Here is a 22,551-nt window from a genome sequence, read left to right as displayed (position 1 = left end):
AAAAATAAGTCAATTTCACCTAAAAGCGTACGCATTTTATCCTGTCGAGGGGGGAAAAACCACGATGGTGAAATTATGGTTATGAAATTATTCATTCGTTGAAAAGTGGCTCGTCAACACAAAAGTAAGCAAGAATGATATCTATCAAAATTGAGTCTGGATTACATTTGTATTCTTCGACGAATTATACAAAATATCTATGAACTAATAATTTTTATATATCCTTTGAAGCCACTGCAAATTGTACTTAAAGCAGTAAAAATTGTAAAAGAATAAGAAATTAATAGACTTTAATTGATAGACCATATCGGGCTAATATAAGTCTCTTAAATCAAATAAAGGTTATAAATTATAGCTAAAATCCTTGAGTATCATTCCGCAAATTTGAATACATAGTCAATAATTGACTTAAATATGTCTATGAAATATTTTGCTGTATGTACATATATTAAACCTATTCAAAAATATACTTTTTTGAATTTTGATATGTTTCCTTATTTTTTTCATCATCCAGCATGTGAGAAGCTCAAAAATCACTTTTTCAGAGATCTAAATATGTCCTATACTCTGCCTCATTGACTTGAATTTTTTTTCCAAAATGTCATTTTTGATGATTTTGAGTAGTTTTTGGACAAGAGTACAGATTAAACAAACGATTGAATGAGAAAAAAGAAATTAAACTAAAATATGCTAATTTTTAAATAATATTTTTTTATATATTTTATACTTTAATTATCAAGATTGCCCAATACAACGAAGGTAAAGAGAAAAAGCTAGGTGCGCGGATGGCAGTACTAAAAATGTAAACTCACATCCAACAATGTTATTTACTCTTATATCTATCCATTTTTTGGGGAAAATATATTAATATTTTTGAAAAATTATACACTTAACTCAATTTGTTATTTTAAATTAATATTATAATACAAATTTGAAAAACAGAATCTTTTTATATTATTTTCTTAGAATTTTATTACTAAAAATGTACAACTTAGACAAGTAATTATTAGATTCAGTTATTAATTAGATTATACACTCAGCTCAATTTCTTTTTTTGGGATAATTATTTTATTATTAATTTGAAAATCAGAATGAAATATCTTCAATATAATTTTATATATTTTCTTCAAGCTGAGGGATCAAATTAGTTTAGGTACTTGTTTTTTATTATTACTGAATTATATTTTATGGTATTGCATGTCAATTGTCACACCCTTCTGCCATCACCATCAGCGATTTTGATAATTTTTTGTCAGAATGTTTATCCCATCAAAGAAACAACATGTTTAAAATTTTATACTTGTGGAGGCGCAAAGGCCCGTTTGGGAGTCCCTTAAAGTTTGGCTCCCTTTGAACTTCAGTAAGACCTAACTCCATTTAAATCTGACTGATTTCCTTTTTTTTTATTAAAAAAAACTTTTAAGAGTACAAGCTTTAACTAATATTTATAAATAAAAAAATTACATATTTACAAAAAATACTGTGAAAACATTATTGGAAATTATAGATAATAGCGTCCCAAACCAACCTTCAAAATAGATAGCGCCAATTTTTTGTAAGAACTTCAACATACTAATTTTTTATATGTGTACAAAAAAAAATAGAGTGGGACCTTAATGGGATCACCTTCATTAAGGCCTATAACTGGAAAAAGTCATAATTGTCATAATAGTAAATTAAGTCTTTTTATTTTAAAAATATGTAATTCTGTTTTATTCTTCCTTTTTATCCCTTCTATCTTTTAAATATTCATTTTGCAGGCCTTTTTCTCAATTTGCAACCAAATGGAGTAATCCAGTGGATTACTATCTGGGTTTTGAGGGGCCAAATGATCTTAAACCAGAAGTTCATATTGCTACAAATCTGCCCTTGTACATTATTAGCAGTATAGGGCGGAGCCCGTCCTGTTGAAATACATACGTGGCCTTGTTGGACTTTTTCATGGTCTTGGAAATCTATGAGACCACATTTACTTTCTACACCATCAAGTAGTCAGCTGCGGGTAACCGGTATCCAACAGGAAACCAAATTGGAAGTATTTTTTCTCCAGTTGATTTCACTACCCCCAACATCATCACAAAGGTTGGATGTTTGGTCTTGGTGACTGTCCTGATGCTGTTTGTCAGCCTTGGCAAAGCATACCATCCGATCATTTTGCTTCTTGTAGACGGAGTCAACGGTAAATGTATTTTCATCAGAGAAAAAAATTACCCGGTTCTTGTACTTCAGATCATTCCAGAGTTGTCGACATCGCTGAAGACAGAGTTCTTTTTGACGTTGGGACAGGAGTGGCCTCTCAATTCTTCTAAGCGACCTTCCTCTAGCCTTTTGGATGGCCTAGCCCACAGTAGACCGATGTACCATCTTCTTCTTGATGTACTCCGACATCTTCATCGTTGGGTTGACCTTAAAGACCTCCATGATGTCTTCAAGCTTCACTTTAGGGGTTCTTCTACTTTTGGAGTTATCCTTAAGGTTTCCCCATCAGCCAAACGATTTATAAACCGACAGACTGTAGCCTTGCTGAGGGTTAAGGCCTGCATGATGTCCGAGTTGGTCCTCCCAGCGTGGATTAAATTGCCTATGATGGGTTTTCTTGCTTCCATCGCAACATATACATAATTTTTGTATAAAACATGTACATCAATCAAAGGTTTATAATCTAAGCCATTAAAAAATAATCGTAATATTACAATCAATCAACAACACCTATTAAAACTGTATTTTTGGAAGGAATCATTACTTTTTCTACACCCGATATAAGTTGTTTTACTGAAAACAATCAAGGTTGTGCCCGGTTCAGGTTCAGTGGATCTATCGATCCCGGCCTGGGTTCTTTTTTATAAAGCCTCAGTTTTGTAATAGGCACTTATAACAAGGGGTGTCACTGGAAACTTCGGGCCCAGGTAATGATATTAGATACAAACAGGCATGCAGTTACTTTATACGCAGAGTACGTAGTGCCCTAAGTTCCAACAGGGGCGGCGGAAATTAAGGTTACTTAAGACAATGGTTTTCAATATGGGTGCCGTGAGGGGAGGCTATTGGGGGTCACAGGATGATGGAGAATTGAGAATTGCTTTCAGTCTATACATACATAGTACACATGTTTCGTATATAAGGGGCCTCAGCTAAAAATTTATTAGTGTAGGGGAAACCCTGAATTAAGAAATATAATAGGGCCACGACAACCGAGACCAATAAGCAATATATTGCGGTCTCGGTTCAACTTTGTCGGTTCCGATTCTAGCAATTCAAGAACCGGAACCGCAAGACCGCTAAGGCCATAACCTTGAAAACAATAGTCAAAATGTAAGAAAATACGATTGTTTTAATGGTATTATCAAAATTTACAATCCCTATTTATGAGTACTCTGTTATTTCATTTTTTTTATCTTATTGATAAATTAGGTTTTATTTTGGAGATGTCAATGCTATTTTGTTATTGTTATTAGGCGAGTAGAAATTTCAAAATCCTTCCTATCATTAGTTGTAGAACTATAATTGGTCTTTATTACAATCTATTGCAAGCAACATGTAAGTGGGGATGCTTTAGAAAATTTGATTTCCAGAGTATTATTCAAATATTTACTAAAATACATATCTCTTTCTGGAGAGAAAAATAAAACTCACAGTTGTAAGTTTATTTTTTTCGCATGAGCGTTTCATGTTAAAAAAATAATAACCACTTATTTTTAATATATGCTAGATTTCTTTGTAATAATGATTGTTGTTTTTTTATTATAAAACAATACCTAATATTAAAATAATGGTGTATATTCCCTATCTACAGAAAATTGAAAAATATTCACAAATGATTAGATGCCGTTGTTCAAACTTACAATAATAACACAACTAATAGTAATAGTTATCTACCGTATTATATTCATAAACGTAGATAGATATTCACCTATTTTTTATTTTTCTTACCAACAATGTATGAAAATAAAATGTTATTCCCCCTCTATATAGTGCCTGGCCCAGTTTGCAAGTAAAAAATCCTACATTTTGAGTTAGATTCCTTGTAATCTTAGAGTAAAATACAAGTACGGGTCAGCGTTTTCCACACATTTAAAACGTCATTAAAATGGGCCAGCTTACTTCTGTCAAATTATAAAAGTCGTGAGCGACACACCTTTATCATCTATCACCTTCAAAAAATATATAAAATTATATTTAAGATATATCATTCAGATTTTTAAATTGATATTATAAAAATGAATGTCACATAAGAAATTGAGGTAAATGTATAATTTTTCAAAAATATTAATATGTTTTCCCCAAAAAAATGGGTAAATATAAGAGTAAATAATATTGATAGATCTGAGTATACATTTTTAGTACTGCCATCCGCGCACCTAGCTTTTTCTCTTTACCTTCGTTGTATTGGGCAATCTTGATAATTAAAGTATAAAATATATATTAAAGAATATTATATATACTCTAGTCCAAAAACTACCCAATTCATCAAAAATAGCATTTTGGAGAAACTTTAAGGTATATGATGCATGGTATAGGACATATATAGATCCCTAAAAAAATATTATCGATCTTCTCATAAAAAAATGGGATTGATAATTTTTATTGATTTTTGCTCAAAATTGCTTTTATGTTGAACCACCACAAATGTTATGTGTCAAAGGACCAACACAATATGGTTTCAGTAAATAAAATGATTAATTAAAATTATTTCCTCATATGTCATGTAAATGACATAATTTTATTTGTAACTTTATTTCCATAATAAATTATATTGGAAACAAATTGAAATATATATATTAATAATCAAATTTTTGCACAAGTGTTATGGAATTTGAATTCATTCCGTTCCAGAAGTCCCTGATATGACCAAGAAATGTAAGTCCTCATGTAGAGCTCAAGACAGGTTATTTTGACAGTTCAGATACGGGTTTCTAAAAATAAATACCAAAAAATAGGCAAGTGCACCGCAAGTGCTCCCTTTCGTAGGAAAAAATTAATTAACAGGTGTCCCTAGGAGAAAGTTTGAGAAACACTGGTCTGGATCAAAGTGTTATAAAATATCTATATATCTAAAGACGGCTTATCTAGTGAACTACGGAAATAAGCACCATTAGTTATGAATCAGTACTAGTATTGTAGGGTGTACAAATATAGTTTCTTGATATATATTGGGAAATAATTGATTACATTCTTTAGAAATTCTGAATTCCTCATTAAACTTTTAAGGCGATATAAATATTACCTAAATAACTTTTCAAGATAGTAAGGAGACAGAAAATAATGTATTCATAAAAATTAACATTACAAAACCTAGGAGACATAATACAAACTCCAAAAGATTATCTATTGAAATCAATTTACATTAAAAATAGTTGTTCATCACATTAAATGGTTAACGGTCCAGTTCATGATCATAGTTCTTGACCAGACAACCCAATATCCCTTTCCCTGTCCATTGCTTAGGAGTCAAATCTAATCTTTTAACAGAGGTTCCTCTTAAGACCTTAAGTTCAATGGAGGACCCGACTGAATTTTTGACGATTTCACCGATTTGACTAAGATCATTAAATTTATTTTTATTGAGAGTTCCAAGCTTAAGTATTAAATCTCCATCCTTGAGTCCTGCTGCATCTGCAGGGGAGCCTTTAGCAACTTGTGAAACATGAGCAAATGCTTCCTTCTGGTCTATGACTTCAGTGACATGATTCACTTCATCACTGAAGGGCCCCAACTGCTGAGTCTCACGAGCGATGCGATGAATTTCCTCGATTCCTTTGTGAATCCTATCCGATAAGGATTTGATGTCATTATTGAGACTTCGTATCTTACTACGAGCACTCCGAATTTGAACGAGATCTCCAATGTCATTACGGGGGAAATCCTCTTCGTCCACGAGGGAATCCTCCATTCCCACGCCTTGGCTACGAAGAACATCACTAAAAGCCTTGATTTCTGTCTCTAATACTTCTTTTTGTTCCATCCATTCCTTCACTTGGGCTCGAATAGACATTTCGTCTCCATGAAACTCAGAATCGGCTCCCATTTTCTTAGAATCACTCCGGAATGAATCGGCAAATTTAGCAAATAATTATTTATGACTTATTAATAAATAACTAATAACTACAGTTTTTAAAAACAAAAATATAAAAAAGTAGATAAGAATGACGTCATGGATTACAATTATGTGTTCCCTGTTGAATGCCTATACCTCTCTAGGGTATTAATCAAAAGCCAAACGTAATCCTCACGTTTCCCGCATTTCCTTCAACCAGACGTTCCCCAAGCGTTCCCCGCACTACTGAGCTTCCAAAACCAGGAACGATTCACCATCGTTACCCGCATAGTTAGGACATTTGAAATGTCGAAACGCTCATACGATGAGATCCTTGTCGAACAAGAAACAGGTAAATTCTTGGAGATATCCAGATAATATAATATGATGAAGAAACAGTAAATTTGTGTGATACTTGATGAAATAAATCCTAATACATATGTCATTTTCTCCAGAGATAGGGTGTATGGAGATGCAAATCTCAGACTCCGATTCAAATTCGGAGTCTGAGGATAAAAATGAAACAAACGACGGCTGTAGTTACATATCTCACCTTCATGGGTGGTGGGAAGTGGACTTGGAAAACATGCAGTCGGCTCCGCCCCCCCTTTAATTTCAATATCGATCCAAAATTGAACATTGAGATGGATGAAAAAGCAACGCCGTTGCAATATTTTGAAATTTTTTTTGATGAGCCATTGATTAGTGTTCTAGTGAGTGAAACAAACAATTTCGCAAATCAGCAAATTGTCAAAGAGGGGAGTTATACAAAAAACAAAGTTTGGGAAGAACTCACAGATAAAGAAGTCAAGATATTTATTGGTCTTTTGTTACTTCAAGATGTCGTTTCTCTTCCTAGACAAGAGTGGTATTGGTCCAAAAGAGAATCTATCCAAGTTCCCATTTTTTCAAAGATCATGACAAGGGATAGGTTTAGAAATATTATGAAATATTGGCATTTTGGAGATAATATTTGCCCCAGAATGTACGAAGTGATTGAGTATGTTCGTGCTAAGTGTTCTCAAGTCCTGACACCTAAAAGCTCTATCGGTATAGATGAAACAATGCACTTATTTAAGGATCGCCTTGGATGGAAGCAGTATGTACCCATGAAACGATCACATTATGGGATGAAATCCTATTCATTATTTGAGTCCGAAACGGGTTACATATGGAACTTTTTTTTCTATCTCGGTAAAAATACAGCATTTAGTGAAGAATTCAAGAATTTTTCAAGATCAACTAAGATTGTACTACAACTCATGACACATTTATTGGATAAAGGCTATTGTCTAACATTAGATTCTTCATTTTCATCCCCCTTATTAGCCGACTACTTTGTTACACGCTCTACAGATGTATTTGGAACAATTAATCCAAATAAAAAGGATTTACCAACGGATTTAGAAAAAAGAAAACTTTTGAAAGGGGAAGTGATGGCCTTTCAACGAGGAAAAGTGATGGTTCTGAAGTGGCAAGGGAATAAAAAAGCTATTTGTGCATTGAGTACGATACATGACGCATCCATGAAGACAACAAAGTTCAGAAGAGGAAAGGATTGTCTCAAGCCCACGCTTTTATTTGACTACAATAACGCAATGGGAAGCCTTGACCGCTCCTCCACCATTTCAGAAAATGAGTTAGGTGAAGAACCTTCTGCAAAACAACCAAAGAAATATTTTAAAGCCGTTTTTCGGCATCTTATGGACATTTGTGTATATAATTCATTCATTATTTATAAAAAGAATACGAAAAATACGAAAAGGTCCTTCTTAGAATTTAAAATGGATATCATCGAAGGTCTTCTTGAGGATAATAGGGAAGCCAAACGGCAGGTAACCCATAAAAGCTTGAACATAGCTAGACTTACCGAACGTCATTTCATTTCTCACGTTCCTCCAAACAAAGTGAAAAAAGAACCTTGCAGAAGATGCATAATTTGTTGTGCCAAAAAAAATTCAGAAGGGAATAAAATTCGAAAAGAAACGCGATTCTGGTGTGAAGATTGCAAGGTTGGGTTGTGTATAGATCCTTGCTTTAAAGAGTATCATACTAAAGCAAATATTGATCATTGATGAGACCTTATTTAAAAAAACGAATACTTAATAATTGTCATAGCAATAATTATTTATATAAAATATTAACTTTATACAATGTTTACGAAGCTTATTAAGTGAGCCATGGAATTCTAGATACACAGAGGTCTATTTTCCCGCCCCCCCCCTCCCCACTTCTTTCTGTTTAAGTACTATATACACTTACAGTTCCTAGTGCATAATTTTTATTTAGATACATTTTTCGTTGGTAATTCTATGGAAATATGCACATTCAACAATACCTGGTAAGTTATGATTTTTTTTGGTTAAGATTAAATTTGTAACAAAAAAAGCGTGAGAAAGAACAATCTTTGCTGAAATTTGTTTTTATTCACAAGTTATAGAAATGTCAACACAATATATTACTCATATTTATACACATAAAGAAATGCCGTCTGTATTCTAGATATCTAAGAGTTCTTTGAGTGAGCACAATTTTGCATTAGAGTGTTTTTGTTGTTTATTTTCCTTCTCTACCAAAATATATTTTATGCTAGAGGTAACAAAAATCATTTGTCTTTCTACCTTGAAGTAAGTGGCTTCCACTTGAGGCAATAAAAGAGGAAGTCAATATTACATTGAACGCATCTTAGATTTTTGAATGAGGTTTAGCAGAATATTTTTTTTATTGTCTGTTAAGGTTTATAAATAATTAAAATTACATAGTTTGACTCATAATATTTAAGACTATATAAAATAGCCATTCTTTACACAAAAAGGGTCGACCTTAGACATAAATTTATCTCTGTGTGATTTTTTCTTTGTGTTATTGTAATGTAAGAAGCAAATTACTCGAAAACGGTACACTCAAATTTCCTGTTACTTATATTAGAAATAAAATCTATATTAATAAAGTAAAATTTGTTTGTCTGTGAAGGACTCATTTTTGTAGTGTGCTCTTAATGTCATACATAGTATTGCGTGACTACCTGATCTAAAATATAAAGAGTATATAAATAAATGAACATGTACATACATCAAAAATATAGTCTTTATTATCAGTTATTACAAGGAAGTTTCATATTTTACTCATCTAGATTTTTCTTACATGCGTGATAATTTAGTTGAATTGAGTCACTGAATAAAAAATGTAAATCTTTGTTTTACATAAAAGATGAAGACATGTGTGTGTTCGGCGTAAATTAAGCATTCGACTTTTACGGGTGATTTACAAAAATAAAATCTACAATGTACAATTTTAAAATCACTATATCCTATTAAATGGATAAATAAGTATGGTTTTATATAAAAATGAGAAACAAAGCTACTCTTAACCCATGAAAGGGAACATTTTGTATCTATCATTTTGAAGAAAAAAGTTTAGAAGTAAGGTATCTGATCTACATTCTTATAGTACAAGGGTTCAACGACATGACTTGCGTTTAATACAAAAATTTAAATATATTTGGTATATAATTTTGTGAAATGAATTTGGTTTAGCATCAAAAGGAACAAATAGCCAATAGGATAGTTGAATAAGGATGATGATATAAATTTAACTATATACTATCTTCCTCATCGTTGGAGTAGTCACTATAGTCGTTACTTACAAGCAAATGTGATATAGGCTGAGTAAGTAATTTCGCTTTTTTTTCCAATTTTTTCCTTCGTTCGATGGATGAATTAATACTTCTAAATGAAATAGGCTCTTTATTTGAGTTGGTAAGAAGTTTTCTACCCTTCTTTAAGTCCTTTGATTTCCGAAAAATAAAAGCATCATCCTTAAATTTATTCATTTTTTTCGATTTATGAACCTCATCTACTTCTTCTGTATCGGGATCGCTTGATAGGTTCATAATAATAGGAGTACGAGGAGTATTGACAGAAATATCTTGATCAGAATCTGACTCAAAGAGTTCATTGAAATCCATGGTGTTTTTGCCAACATGGGAATCTATTGGTAAATCAAAAAAGTTGTCGACATGGTTTCCGTTTAATTGTTGAAGAATGTTTGCGTTTTTTCTCGTTTGTTTAACAGACTTGGGTTTTTGTTGAAATTCTTTCATGATGACATTTGTATCAGGAAGAGCGTTGGAACTGTTACCGTTACTTGTAATATTGTTGGATAGGTTTTTAAACGGATTGGATTTAACAAAGCGTCTGGACATTAATCTTTTAGATGAAAGTCTTTTCAAATGAATAACAGGCTGGAATTTGGCGTCGAGATATTTAATATGCTTCTGCAATAAGGAATATACTGCAATTGAAGATTGTTTTCTTTAAAAAAATTCTAATTAGTATTACCTGATTCCCCTCCACATGATCGGTGCAATCCTTGTCCATGGTGTAACGTTCTTGATTACATTTCTTCTGACTAGACGATTCAACAGCACAAGACATCTTCGAAGATGCCTCACTATGATTTCTTTTTCTTGAACTTTCTTCAGAATGCAGCTTAGGAAGACTGGAGTCCTTTTGCCATCGCTCGAATAGCTCCTTCCAATTTCGTGGAAATCCCTCCTAAATCACTCACAAAAAAGAAAAAGAATTAAAAAAGAAAGAGGAACGAAGACTGACGCTACTTTAAAGTTGAGTAGAATATATTCGGGGCATGTACGGATATCACTAAAATACGGAGGTCCCTTTAGGGTATATTCACACCCACTTTTGGTACGAATCCATCTTTTTCTTCCTTCCAAGATGCGAGAAGAGGACCACCTATCTCGAAAGGGTAATTTTGTCGTAGGATCTATCAAATCTCCCTCCAGAATAGGAATCCTTCCTTTCGATAGAGCTAGACTCCATTTCTTCAATATTCGAATGTCCTCTCGAATAGTTATAATCTCAGCCAAACGGAGAAAACGCTGAGGACCCTTTTCCATGCCTTCACCCAGTCCGACCTTTGACATCAGATATGATATTCCTTCCAAGTAATTAGTCTTCTTATCCTAGGTTTTTGATTTTTTTGTTTTGGAAGTTATTTTGTATTTATGACGTCATTTTAGAACGCATCTTTTCAGTTCTCTATAAACATCCTACAGCTAGCTAGCAAGAAATCAAGTAGAACTAAATGGAGAAAAGAAGACTACGTGATCAATATTTATACAAAGTAGTGGTCGTAGTTAATTTTTTTTTGTCCGCTAGGCAACACGTTTAATATAACTACGACCATAAGTATCTAACTACCCAGCTCTATAATAAATTCACCCTTTTGATAAGATCTGGGAGAAATGAAGACATCTGTGTTATAATAAAAAGCGACATCTGGCATGGGGGAAAATATATCGTTACGACCAGGAATATTTTCAAGCTAACCTTTCGTTCCTTTGTTTTAAAGCTTTTGATAGCTAGAGACGCACAAGTATTAATATAATAAAGCTATAATATTCACTAAAAGAACTAGTCTTTGAATAAATTAAAGGAGAGCTGTTTGATAAATAATAATATTAATAACCCCTCAGTCTATAACCTCCTTCTAGCATCTTTCTTTTTTGAAATTCCCTAATATTTTTACTGTTTGCATTTTAGAGTAAAATGTATATAATATTTAAATGTAAATGTAACTCAATATTAATATATGTATTATATTGATGATTCTCATTTACTTCTAGAGGGGATTAAATTCGTTTTCATGTCCCCTGAGAATCAATTTTTCATTCACATAACCCAAATTTCTTTGATATAGTAACTGATTGTACTAGATAGTAGGTACAAGTATTTGATTTCTACTAAAATATATTGTGATCATCACTGTTATGCTCCAGGATGCACACTATCTCTCTCGACAAAATGCTAAATAAATCATGTAATTAATATTTATGTTATACAATCAATTACCACTTATTCAATTCTTAAAGTTCAATGAAATTACATGACTATATTAGTGATGGAACTCAAGTACAAAAGTTATTACATTTATTGAATAAATAACTATGACATAAGAATAAAATATTATACTAGGTAGTATTTATAAATAATTATACAAAAAGAAAAAATAGTATTATATTATCCTATTTAGCCGCTGTAGAGGTTTTGAGATAAAAGAATAATATATAATTAATAACGCTAAAATATAAATGAAACGAATATTAAAATAAAATATTATGCAGAGTATATTCACAATTATTATATGTTTTAACCTTTCACTTGTATCAATACTTTTGAACTTATTTCAAGTAATTTCTACAAGGTTATACACAATATACTACATAAAAAAATTGCATGAAAAATTGTCACAAGTGAAAGTTAGAATGTAAATATACATACTCAACAGTATTGAAGCTCACCTATTGATATAATATATGTATTTGTATGCATATTAATATCTGTAAATTGACATTAATATGACTAGTCTACATATATATTAATTGACATATGTATAATAATGAATAATGCTTCATCTTGGAAACGAATTATCAGCTAAATGATTTATAGTATTTCGAAGGGCTGGAGCTGTTCCTGGTCGAGCGTCTGTTGCTAGAAAACGTTCAATCTATAAAGGAAAAACAAATAAAATAGATACGATAGATAATTAATTATTTCTATTAGGATAATAAAAAGTATAGAAATACAAACATGTCTTTGTTCGTCTAAGGCCTCTGCTGTATTGACTCGATTGCTATTCTTTAATTTCCTCAATTCTTCCTCTAAATCAGACTTTTCACCAGCAATTTTTTCTCTAGCCTCTCTTTCAGCATTAAAGTCCGCTTGATATACCTCAACTTGAGCTCTTAGAATGGGAACAGCTTCAATCTCAACCTCAGTTTCCTTGATCTTATTTTTTAAAGCCTGGATTTTATTTTGCTCTCCCTTAAGCTGTTCTTCTGATTGTAATAGTAGAGCTGTTAACTCGTTTATCCTCGTTTCGTGATTGGACTCCTTAATTTCCTCATACACATTTTGTTGTTGAGTCTGAATGTCAAATTATATTTATAATATTTTATATGATGTACTTTGATTAATATAATTAATTAATCAATACTAACTTTCATTTTCCTTTCATTTTGAAGATCTCGTAAAGAATCTAAAGCATTTTGATACTCCTTCAGTACAGAGCCAAAGAGTCCATTCATTTCATTTATTTGATGTTGATCAATAGATGTTCGTTTTTTTTCCTCTGATAAGAGCTTTTTCAATTTCCCGATTTCTTCTCTTAATTCGTTTGTGACAACAGAAGGTCCCTCTACCGACATAAGAAGCTTATCCTCACATTCTCTTAACGAACATCCCAAATTGTCACACTGAATGCGGTACCTCTCCATAGATTCGGCCAATTTATCATCTCTAACTTTCATCTCATCAGGAAGATGGATTCCAGTGGAGGAAGATTTCTGAGATTTACGACTTCCGCTACTGCTGCTACTGTTACAATTATTAGATGCTTTGGCTTTCTGTTCAAGACTTTCAACTTTGCGTTTTTCCAGTTCTAAATTTCTAGATAACTTTTCTGTGACTTTTCGTTCATCATTAAGAGAGTGTTTCATATTTCGAATTTCTTCTTGGAGCATTTGATCAGGGGATCCCTATAAAGTAAATTAATTTAATGATCAATCAATGTATTTTAGTGAGAACTGACAAGTAAGTTCGTACCTGAATATGCATGTTCATAGCCATTTGTTGAAGGCGACTTTGGAGATCTGTATTTGCAGCAGTAAGTTCCCATTTTTCATTAGACCAAGTTTCTGAATCTGCTCGTAATGTTGCTAAATCCCTTTCTAGATTGAGTTTTTGAGTATTTAATTTGGCAATATCCTCTTTTGAACGGGTCTCAGACGCCTCAAAACGTTGTTTCAGATCTTGAATTTCCTTGTTTTTGAGCTCTAATTCTTCCAAATGAAGATTTTTCGAGTTCTATAAAAAGAAAGAAAAAAAATATATACATAGATAAGCCTTGACAAGAAACTATATCACGGACCTTTTTATCTTTCTTGTTTTTGTCTTTTTTTAGAACCTTCTGGACTGGAAAAACTAGCGCCTGGGGTTTCACAAGAATCATCTTGGTCTTTTTTCTTGATCTTCTTCAAATCCTGATTCTCTTTCTTGAGCTGAAAATTAAACAAACTACCAAACATGTTGTGTTTTTTTAAGGTACAATAATTTCACTACATCGATTTCCCTAAGCACAGAAGAGTGTGTGTGTGTGTGTGTGTATGTCTATTTTTTAATACCAGAAAACACTTGCCGGATTTGAAAAACTCAAATTTGGATCAAGTCCAAGGATTTACTTCATGCAAAAGCTTAAAACGCTCTTTGTCAAAGTGAGGCTCATGTTTATCTTAATCATATTTGTATAGGCAATACATAACATAATTTAATAATAATAATACATTTCATCCCAGCAAAATCATTGAAGAAGTCTTCAGAAGAAAAAATATTATGCAAACAACAGAAACCCGTGTTTAAAAATAACATTAGGTATATTTGCAATTAATTTAAAAAAATTCAACAATTTAAAGCTTTCCCCTTTTTCTTTGACAGGATGAATATTCATGAAGGAAAAGAAGAAGAAGAAGATACAACATAACGTCTTTTCATTCTAATGATTTCTTATAACTTTGATCATCATATGAATAATGATGTATATATATGATCTAGAGATAAAAGAAATAATGAGAACACAAAAGATACGCAAGGTCGAATTTATACAAACATAAATCGTTTACGGAAGGGGTGATGACTTTCCACACTAATTAGGTGTAAAATTTAGTCATTTTAAAGTCATTTCCTTCCTTTCACAAATGTTAGAAGGTATCACTACTAGGATATTACACCAAAATTTATATATTTTGGCAAAAAATATAGGCGTATTGCAAAAAAAAAAAAATATATATATATATATATACCTTTTTTTAACATATTACATTATCACATTTATTTTAATAGGACATGAGTAAACTAAAAAAACATAAATCTCCGTAAGATGGCGCAAATGTACTAAGTTGTTGTAATATACAAATAACTATACAACCTACTAATAATAAACGCGAGGTGGTGAGGAGCATAATCATTGTTTACAAATATTAGTTTGTTTACAAAACGATCGAGAGTGGCATCGTCTTGCGGCTAAATTATACAATTCCCTTGAATGATAATATTATTTATTATTTTTAAAACGTCCTTACCTCGCTAACACACAAAAATACTATGTATGTGTCAGCTGTTGATGGTTCTACTTCTTTTCTCCTAATTAGTGCTCTATACGTTGATTGGTTAAATTAAATTAGACAATTTTCGGTTGAGAACAATTCCTAAAAATTATTGACGAAAAAGTAACGACTTGATAAATTCAAAATTCTATTGGGGAGTAAAATAAATAAATTAAAAAGGAGTACTTTTCAATTTATTGATGTTGCAACCCCCCCCCAAACTACACGTACTATCATACTTCCTTTCGAATTATATTTAATATTTTAGTGCTACAAGGATTTACTCTGTTATTTTGAGGCGATCAAGGTATTAATTATAATTTATTTTGCCAAATATAAGTAAAAAAACATTTTTTAGGGAAACATTTTAATAAATATGTAGTGTACATAGTACTATTCATACGTCTCATAACACTTTATTAAATATTAGTTTCAGTCATTTTAATTATTACCAATTGATGTAATCATTCATACTTATTTATTATTTATATATTTACGAATGATCCAACTGCGGGCACTTGAAATTTATAATGTGCTGTATAATCAAAGTTGGGAATAAGACCATTACTTTATCAATAATAGAGTAACTTATTTAATTACTTTCCCCACCATTATATCGCCGTAACAAAAAAAAAAAGCAGTTACTCTATTACTACCATAAACTTTATTTAAATAACTCCATCAGTCTCACTTCTTACAAGTTTAAAAAACAAAAATGTGATAGCATTATATGTACCATAAGAGGGACTAATATTAGCAATAACCATAACGCATTTCAATTTCTAAATATTAAAAAAAAAAAAAAAACCTGTACCAGCTCTACTTAAATTTAAAGTATAACATATGACTTCACTACATTTTAACTTAACTTAACACTTGATGGAGTTGGTGTAACCGGATCTGTAACTAGTGATACTTATCGGGAGCATTTTGGTTATGTTACAAAAAGAAACCAAACATCAACATGGTGACCCTGACAATATGAAGAGTGTTTTAGGGGAGAACAGCTTAGCTGTACTGGCGTTTAATTAGATAAGATAAAATCAGCTGTGACGAGGAGGGAGGGGGAAAAAGAATGAACAAAAATTATACCGTCGATCCTCAATTCTACTCAGAGTCCAACAAGGACTTACAATTATAACTCTGCAACAATTCCTCAGGGATACTCTCGGTATTTTATGAGCTCACACAAATGTCCATCCGAATTCATATACACCAATGATGTTTGTTGTGATATGAAGTTGTCTTGCTCGAGTTCGTAGTTGTTGTTGATGCTGGTGTTGTTGTTATTTCTAGTAGCGTTGTAGTTGTCGTTGCTGTTGGGGTCGTAGTTTTTGGTGGAGCGCCAAAAGATAAGCCAGAAGCGGATACTGCTGTAGATGCTGGAGTTATTGTCGTTAATGTAGCTCTAGGAGTTCCACCGAGACTAAAGTAAAAGGAGGAGAAAGTGGGGCTTGGACGTGGTATACAGAATCCCTAGTACTGTTGTGGCCGTCTTCAAGTCTAGCCATTGTGGGGTAGAGATAAGGAAAAGGTGAAATGTTCGCTAGTCGGGGTCACCAATGTAGTTTATTCTTCATTAAATAATCAAACAAAAACAACACTCTAATTAAGTGATGTACCGGCTTGATTCGTATTTGCTACTTATTTTATATGTAGTAGAAAGGGAAGTTGACTACTCAGAAATTAATTAATCATAACAAATTCTTTCTTCAATTTGCCAGCTCTAAAAAAAACAGGTGAGCTATAAAAATCAACCGATTTTCATCACTGCTTAAAAGACTAATCAATTAGAACAACAGAAAGTATATTTTGATACATGAAAGATTTAATGGAATTAATTATAAATACTAATCACAAGTAGGACTGTAAATTCTACACCTCATTTTTTGAATACACAACTGGAATACCGATAAAAATTTAAAATTAAAAACTTTACTTTTAAAATTTCAAGTTCTAAATTCTTGAATTTGTTTTTAGCCTTATCCAGTATAGAATCCATATCAGTCTTGAGTTGTACAATGTTCTGTAAGAAAAAAATCAAAATAGAACACAAATACGTATAAGGATCAAGTATTTATAGAATAATGATTAAATTGAATTCAATCACAGTTTATCCTATTTTAAAATACCATGACGTCAATAAAGTAAAAGTTAAAAAAAAAAATGAAAACGAAATGCCAAATGATTATAGAACTGACATGATGAAGTTAGAACTTAGAAGTAGTAAAGGCTAAAGGTGGGTTACCACATCTATCCTGCATGTACATGCAATTTATTTCTAAAAACTTTACATATTATCTTCTAACATTAACAATTCTCCCTTTCAAATAAATAATTTATTTTTATTTTTTTGAAACGTAATTTTTGAGCTTCCAAAAATTTAATTATTCCTAGTTTTTCACTTTTGCAAACAAAATACTTTTTAAACTAAAAAAAATATTTTTTTTAAAGAGCGACTTGTTGAAGTTTAAAAATTATAAGATGCAAAGTTCTTAGGCATATATTAGGTAATTTTTTGATGGAACAACGGGCAAAGTAAAGCTATGACTTATTTCTAAGGAAAGTTCTAAGGAGCCACCCCTATTGTGGGAGTCGTTTGTTGTTGAGTCTTGGAAGTGCGTTGGAAGGGCTGTAACTCCCACCTCCTATGAAGGATTTTTGAAAAATGATCGATTTACGAGAAGAAAGTTAAATTTTTTGAGAATAGCTATAGATTTTTAGGAAAAAAATTATTTTTATTGTGAATAACTATGGATTTTTTAAACTTTTTTCCAATAGTTTATTTTTTTGTGAATAATTATGGATTTTTCAAATTTTTTTTACAAAGAAATTAATTTCTTGTCAATAGATGTAGATTTTTGAAATTTTTTTCCAAAAAAATTAATTTTCTGTGAATAACTGTGCAACGTGTATATATTTTAATTTTTCCCAAAAAATTAAATTTTTTCTGAATAACAATGGATTTTTTGAATGTGTTTTTTCAAAAAAATTAATTCTTTGTGAATAGCTGGGAATTTTTAATTTTTTTTGTCATCAGTAGCCGTGACTTTTTGAGATTTTTTTTCAAAAACTATAATTTATTGTAAATAACTGTGCAATGTACATTTTTGAGAATAATTATATATTTTTTAAATTTTTCAATTGCTTTTTCAAAAAAAAAATAATTTTTGTCAGTAGCTGTACATTTTTGATTTTTTTGTCCAAAATTTTTATTTATAGTGAATAAATGTGGAATTAACTTTTTTAAATTTTTTTTTCCAAAATTTTTTATTTATAGTGAATAAATGCGGAATTAACTTTTTTTAAATTTTTTTTCCCAAAAAATTTAATTTTTTGAGTATAATTATAGATTTTTTTAATTTTATGTAAATAGCTGGGGATTTTTGGAATTTTTCGTAAAAAAAAATCCCCAAAACTAAGCCCTCTTCAATATATAGTCTGGCCGAGTCCCCTGATATAGACATTTGCATCATTGCTAGATGATTATTCAGCAAACAGAAAATTCTACACTCAAGAGCTATGCAACGGCACATTGGATGCACATATAGTGAACCTTTCTGAAATTGTGAAAATGTATTTCTGTTATTTGATTCAGTGTATTTGCAATAACTTCTCTGGGAAAAGTATTTGAAATGTTCTTCGTTTGAGGGTGGAGAAATGATTGTTGAATTTATCCATGTAAAAAAAAAAATTATCTCGAGCAAAAAAAATCTGTGAAGTATGCATACAATTTGAATGATAAAATTCTTAAACCTCACCCGTTTAAAAAAAACAAACGTCCAGCTAGCAAATGCCTTGTTCCATGAAAGTACCATTTATGGGTTTGAATTTTATCAACAGTATGGTTACCCTGAATTCCAAACAACAGCAAACTTTTTGAACCGCATTAGGCACTGGTAGAATTTATTCAACGTTAAATCTTCAACTACAGCTAAAAAAGAAGGTTCCAAATCGTGAATCAAAAACATCGTTTAATTTTGAACGGAAAAATGCTTTTTGCAAAAAAATTATCAATTGTTTGGAGAATTTTCGTATAAATACATCAAAATAGAATTGTTTTAGTGCAAAGACATTTTTATCATTAATCCAAACAACTTTTGCTATCATGGACTGGAATCAATATTTAATTTTTCAAAAACTTTTTAATATGTTTTAACTGGACAAATTCAGTGAGACCCTCTAGAACGAACGTTTGGTTTATATCGATATGGTAGTGGATGCAACTATTACACAAGTGTGAGGAAGTTCCTTGAAACAGAAAAATATTATTTCTTAATAAGTGGTGAATTTAAGTCTGTAGCTTGAGGTCCATATATCGAATATTTTTCATACTTGTAACTAATTTAAATTTAATTTATGAAAATATAGCTAAAATCAAGGTTAATAGAAATACAAGATTATACCATAACGCGTGTACGACTAATGTTGACTTCCACCAAGCTTTTAATATTGACGTCATAAACTATAAGTGGTTGCGTGTTTTGTCAAAAATTATAGCGAGCCCAATTAAATGATGGTCTAACTTTGTATTTCTATAAACTTTGGATAAAAAAGGTGATATTTGAACGTATTTTTACTAATAGGCAGCTTAATAGTAGTCCCCCACAAATCTACAGGTTATATTTTGTTTTAAGTAATGTAGTACTAATAAATATGAATGTTTACAATGTAGAAGCCGCTTCCTTTACTTATACAGGGGCGTTTGCAGGGGGAATGGCTTGGAATGGCAGTAGCCCCCCCCCAAAAAAAAAAACAAGGAATTTTGCCTTTGTACTTAAAAATTTTTTGTAAGAACTAAAAAATTCTAAAAAACAATCCTCTCCCCCAAAAAAAAAATAATAAACTGGATATTTTTTTTTTTTTTTGGAGGGGGAGCATGGTTTTTCAATTTTTTTCTTTCAAAAATCTTATTCACACAAAATTAAAATTTTTGGAGAAATTTTAAAAATTAAAGTTCAAATATTAAATTTTTTGGAAATAAAATTACAAAATCTATAGATATTCACAGAAGACTAACTTTTTTTGAGAATTTGAAAATTTAAATTTAAATATTAAATTTTTTTCCAAAAAAAAATTGAAAAATCAATTTTTGAGAAAAATTTACAAAAATTATTTTTTTTCAGAAAAATTTTACAAATTAATTTTTTTAGAGAAAAAAATTATATCAATAATTTAAATTTTTATTATTACATTTTTTGGAAAAAAAATTGAAAAATTAACTTTTGGGAAAAAATTAAATTGAATATGAATTAAATATGATAATTTTCGAGAAAAAAAATTCTAGACTGAAGAAAACTAAAAACTGAAGAGTTCCATAAATAAAAATATAGCCAAAAAATGTAAATTACAGCGAGTATCGAACATAAACCTATTTGAAGCACCCTCTATACTGTTAACATACCTATTTATTAATTATTACAAATACAGTTAGATTGTTTTGGTAAACCACTACGGCGTCCACTTCTTCAATCATCCTCTATGTTTTTTTATCCCTATGGTGTACACACATGATAGATGTAGTAAGGAGTTAAGTAACCCATCTTAAGAATGTTGTTTGTCTCAAAAGAAAACTATGTACATTAACATCAAATATGACTAATATGAGTAATTCATACATCGACATAACCCAAATAAGCTCCATTGTTTTGACGAATACATTCTGTGAGTTTAAGCTTTGTTTCTGTATCAGGGGAGGAAATTGGGTTGACAGCTACGACTGTGTGTCCTCCTCCTGGAGGAGAAGTACTGCCAAACTGAAGAGCAGGAAGCGGTATATCTATTATTTCAAGGGGCTCTGATACAACTTCCTTAGGACGCCCTCCAGGGCCTGAAAGAATCCGAACCATAGTTTAACTGAGATCCGTGTTTGTTTTGATTTCCTTGAAATTTCGTCACTTTGATGTATATAGAATAAAATAATAGCTAGGCGCAGAGTAAAATTGGCCCTGAGTCGGCGCAAAGAACACACACACATCAAGAGTTGCGTCACTACAGTTCTACATTAACATTGCTTTACTTTAATAAAAATAAAATATTTATCACTACAACTTACAACGGGATGGAAATCTACACATACTTGTCATGCAAGACTTGGCTCAGTTTCAACATGCAAACTCATGAACTGTAGTATTACTTGTAGTATTAATAATAATAAACAATTAAGAAAGAAATACATCATATCCTTATAATAATGTATTATCATTTCATTTCATGCAATTTTATCGAAGAGAGGAAGAGGGGGGATGAATACGTAGTGTCATTCTATAGATTTATCAAGGATTTAATAAAAAGATTCTTTTCAACAGGAATATACATTCACAATTTCTCTTTCAATACTACGGAAGGAAAAGAAGATGAACTCACTCAACCTTTTAACTCATTAAAAAGATAATAATGAACGTTTGTAATGCTTGGATATATATTATTTATCTCAATATTATATAATATCGGGTAACAGGAAAACTGCCCTGGGGAAAATTGCCCGTGGAAGATTGCTTTGGAGAAAATTGCCATGGAGGAAAACTGCCCAAGAGAAAATTGCTTGTTCAATTATGTTCAAACTTTATGATGAATAATAACACATTATAAATTCGCTTAATTTAATTTATGACAAATATCATTTTTTTATTATATCCAATCTTCTATGAAATGGATCGAGAGGATTTGTAAGGAATAGCTTAGGGACTGTTAAAAAATAGTTGAATACCCTCCACCTCAGACTGTATTGGGGGTAATGTGGGATTGCTAAAAATCACCGCCAATTCACCAATACATCCAAGGTGTCCCTTTTATATATTAAAAAAATAGTTCAAAGCCCTCGGGTTGTGCAGGGTTCTTGAGGGTACCCCTGGATCCTTAAAAACCAACGCTAAAGCATCACATATATCTAAGGAACTCCTATAATACAGGTGTGGGCGTCTAAAACTGAACACTCCTTTAAATTTTAGGCGTTTTTCCTTGTCTACAGGCTTGAGGGCTGGACGAGGGGTTCTCTTGTAGACCTTAAGGCCAAGATCTTTCTTAACTAGCCGGTCCATGGTCCTTTTGCTGACGTTGAACTCCCTGGAGAGGCGGCTGACGGTGACCTTACCTCTCTTATCCTCGACAGACTTTTCACGCGCACACCATTACCAAAAAAATAGTTTCAACCCCTTGGGTCTTGAGTTTTTTTTAGTAATCCCACACTACCCCAGGCCAATTTGAGGGCGTAGGGTATTCAAACATATTTTATGAAGCCCTAAGCTATTTATCCCCCCCTCCTCCTTACCAATCCTCTCGGCGTAATTTTTAGAATATTAGACCAAATTTAAAAAAATTGGAAGGAATATTACAA

The 22,551-nt window shown here is 31.5% G+C and overlaps 4 protein-coding genes across 6 annotated transcripts; 1 reads left to right on the top strand and 3 right to left on the bottom strand.

Annotated features, from left to right (window-relative positions):
• Window positions 1-4,103: 4,103 nt before the first annotated feature.
• On the top strand, window positions 4,104-9,114 carry LOC121118607 (piggyBac transposable element-derived protein 4). The gene is made up of 2 exons (XM_071888388.1): window positions 4,104-4,241; window positions 6,490-9,114. Exon 2 carries the CDS (start codon window positions 6,553-6,555, stop codon window positions 8,107-8,109), a length of 1,557 nt encoding a protein of 518 aa, XP_071744489.1. The 5' UTR covers window positions 4,104-4,241; window positions 6,490-6,552; the 3' UTR covers window positions 8,110-9,114.
• Window positions 5,246-6,177, bottom strand: LOC121118610 (26S proteasome non-ATPase regulatory subunit 9). Its single transcript, XM_040713186.2, has one exon. The coding sequence runs from the start codon at window positions 6,023-6,025 to the stop codon at window positions 5,375-5,377; it is 651 nt and encodes a 216-aa protein (XP_040569120.1). The 5' UTR covers window positions 6,026-6,177; the 3' UTR covers window positions 5,246-5,374.
• LOC121118609 (uncharacterized) lies at window positions 9,104-11,098 on the bottom strand. Its single transcript, XM_040713185.2, has 3 exons — window positions 10,653-11,098; window positions 10,375-10,590; window positions 9,104-10,310 (listed from the first exon to the last, which is right to left on the bottom strand). The coding sequence occupies exons 1-3, from the start codon at window positions 10,977-10,979 to the stop codon at window positions 9,630-9,632; spliced, it is 1,224 nt and encodes a 407-aa protein (XP_040569119.1). The 5' UTR covers window positions 10,980-11,098; the 3' UTR covers window positions 9,104-9,629.
• An 865-nt stretch (window positions 11,099-11,963) lies between these two features.
• LOC121118608 (optineurin) lies at window positions 11,964-21,240 on the bottom strand. 3 transcript variants are annotated; one of them, XR_011780053.1, is made up of 8 exons: window positions 20,834-21,240; window positions 17,155-17,241; window positions 13,985-14,114; window positions 13,660-13,920; window positions 13,056-13,592; window positions 12,646-12,981; window positions 12,357-12,562; window positions 11,964-12,135 (listed from the first exon to the last, which is right to left on the bottom strand). XR_011780053.1 is itself a non-coding variant. In XM_040713183.2 (7 exons), exons 3-7 carry the CDS (start codon window positions 14,063-14,065, stop codon window positions 12,467-12,469), a joined length of 1,311 nt encoding a protein of 436 aa, XP_040569117.1. In that variant the 5' UTR covers window positions 14,066-14,114; window positions 17,155-17,241; window positions 20,834-21,240; the 3' UTR covers window positions 11,964-12,466. The 3 variants fall into 3 exon arrangements, 2 of the variants coding, with proteins under 2 accessions (XP_040569117.1, XP_040569118.1); XM_040713183.2 differs by having other exon boundaries at window positions 11,964-12,562; XM_040713184.2 differs by having other exon boundaries at window positions 11,964-12,562; window positions 20,620-21,210.
• Between the last annotated feature and the right edge of the window lie 1,311 nt (window positions 21,241-22,551).

Source organism: Lepeophtheirus salmonis, chromosome 5 (genome assembly GCF_016086655.4).
Source record: "Lepeophtheirus salmonis chromosome 5, UVic_Lsal_1.4, whole genome shotgun sequence".
Taxonomy (NCBI): Eukaryota; Metazoa; Arthropoda; class Copepoda; order Siphonostomatoida; family Caligidae; genus Lepeophtheirus; species Lepeophtheirus salmonis.
Note: the sequence above shows the minus strand (reverse complement) of the source record. Positions and strands in the feature narration are given on the sequence as shown.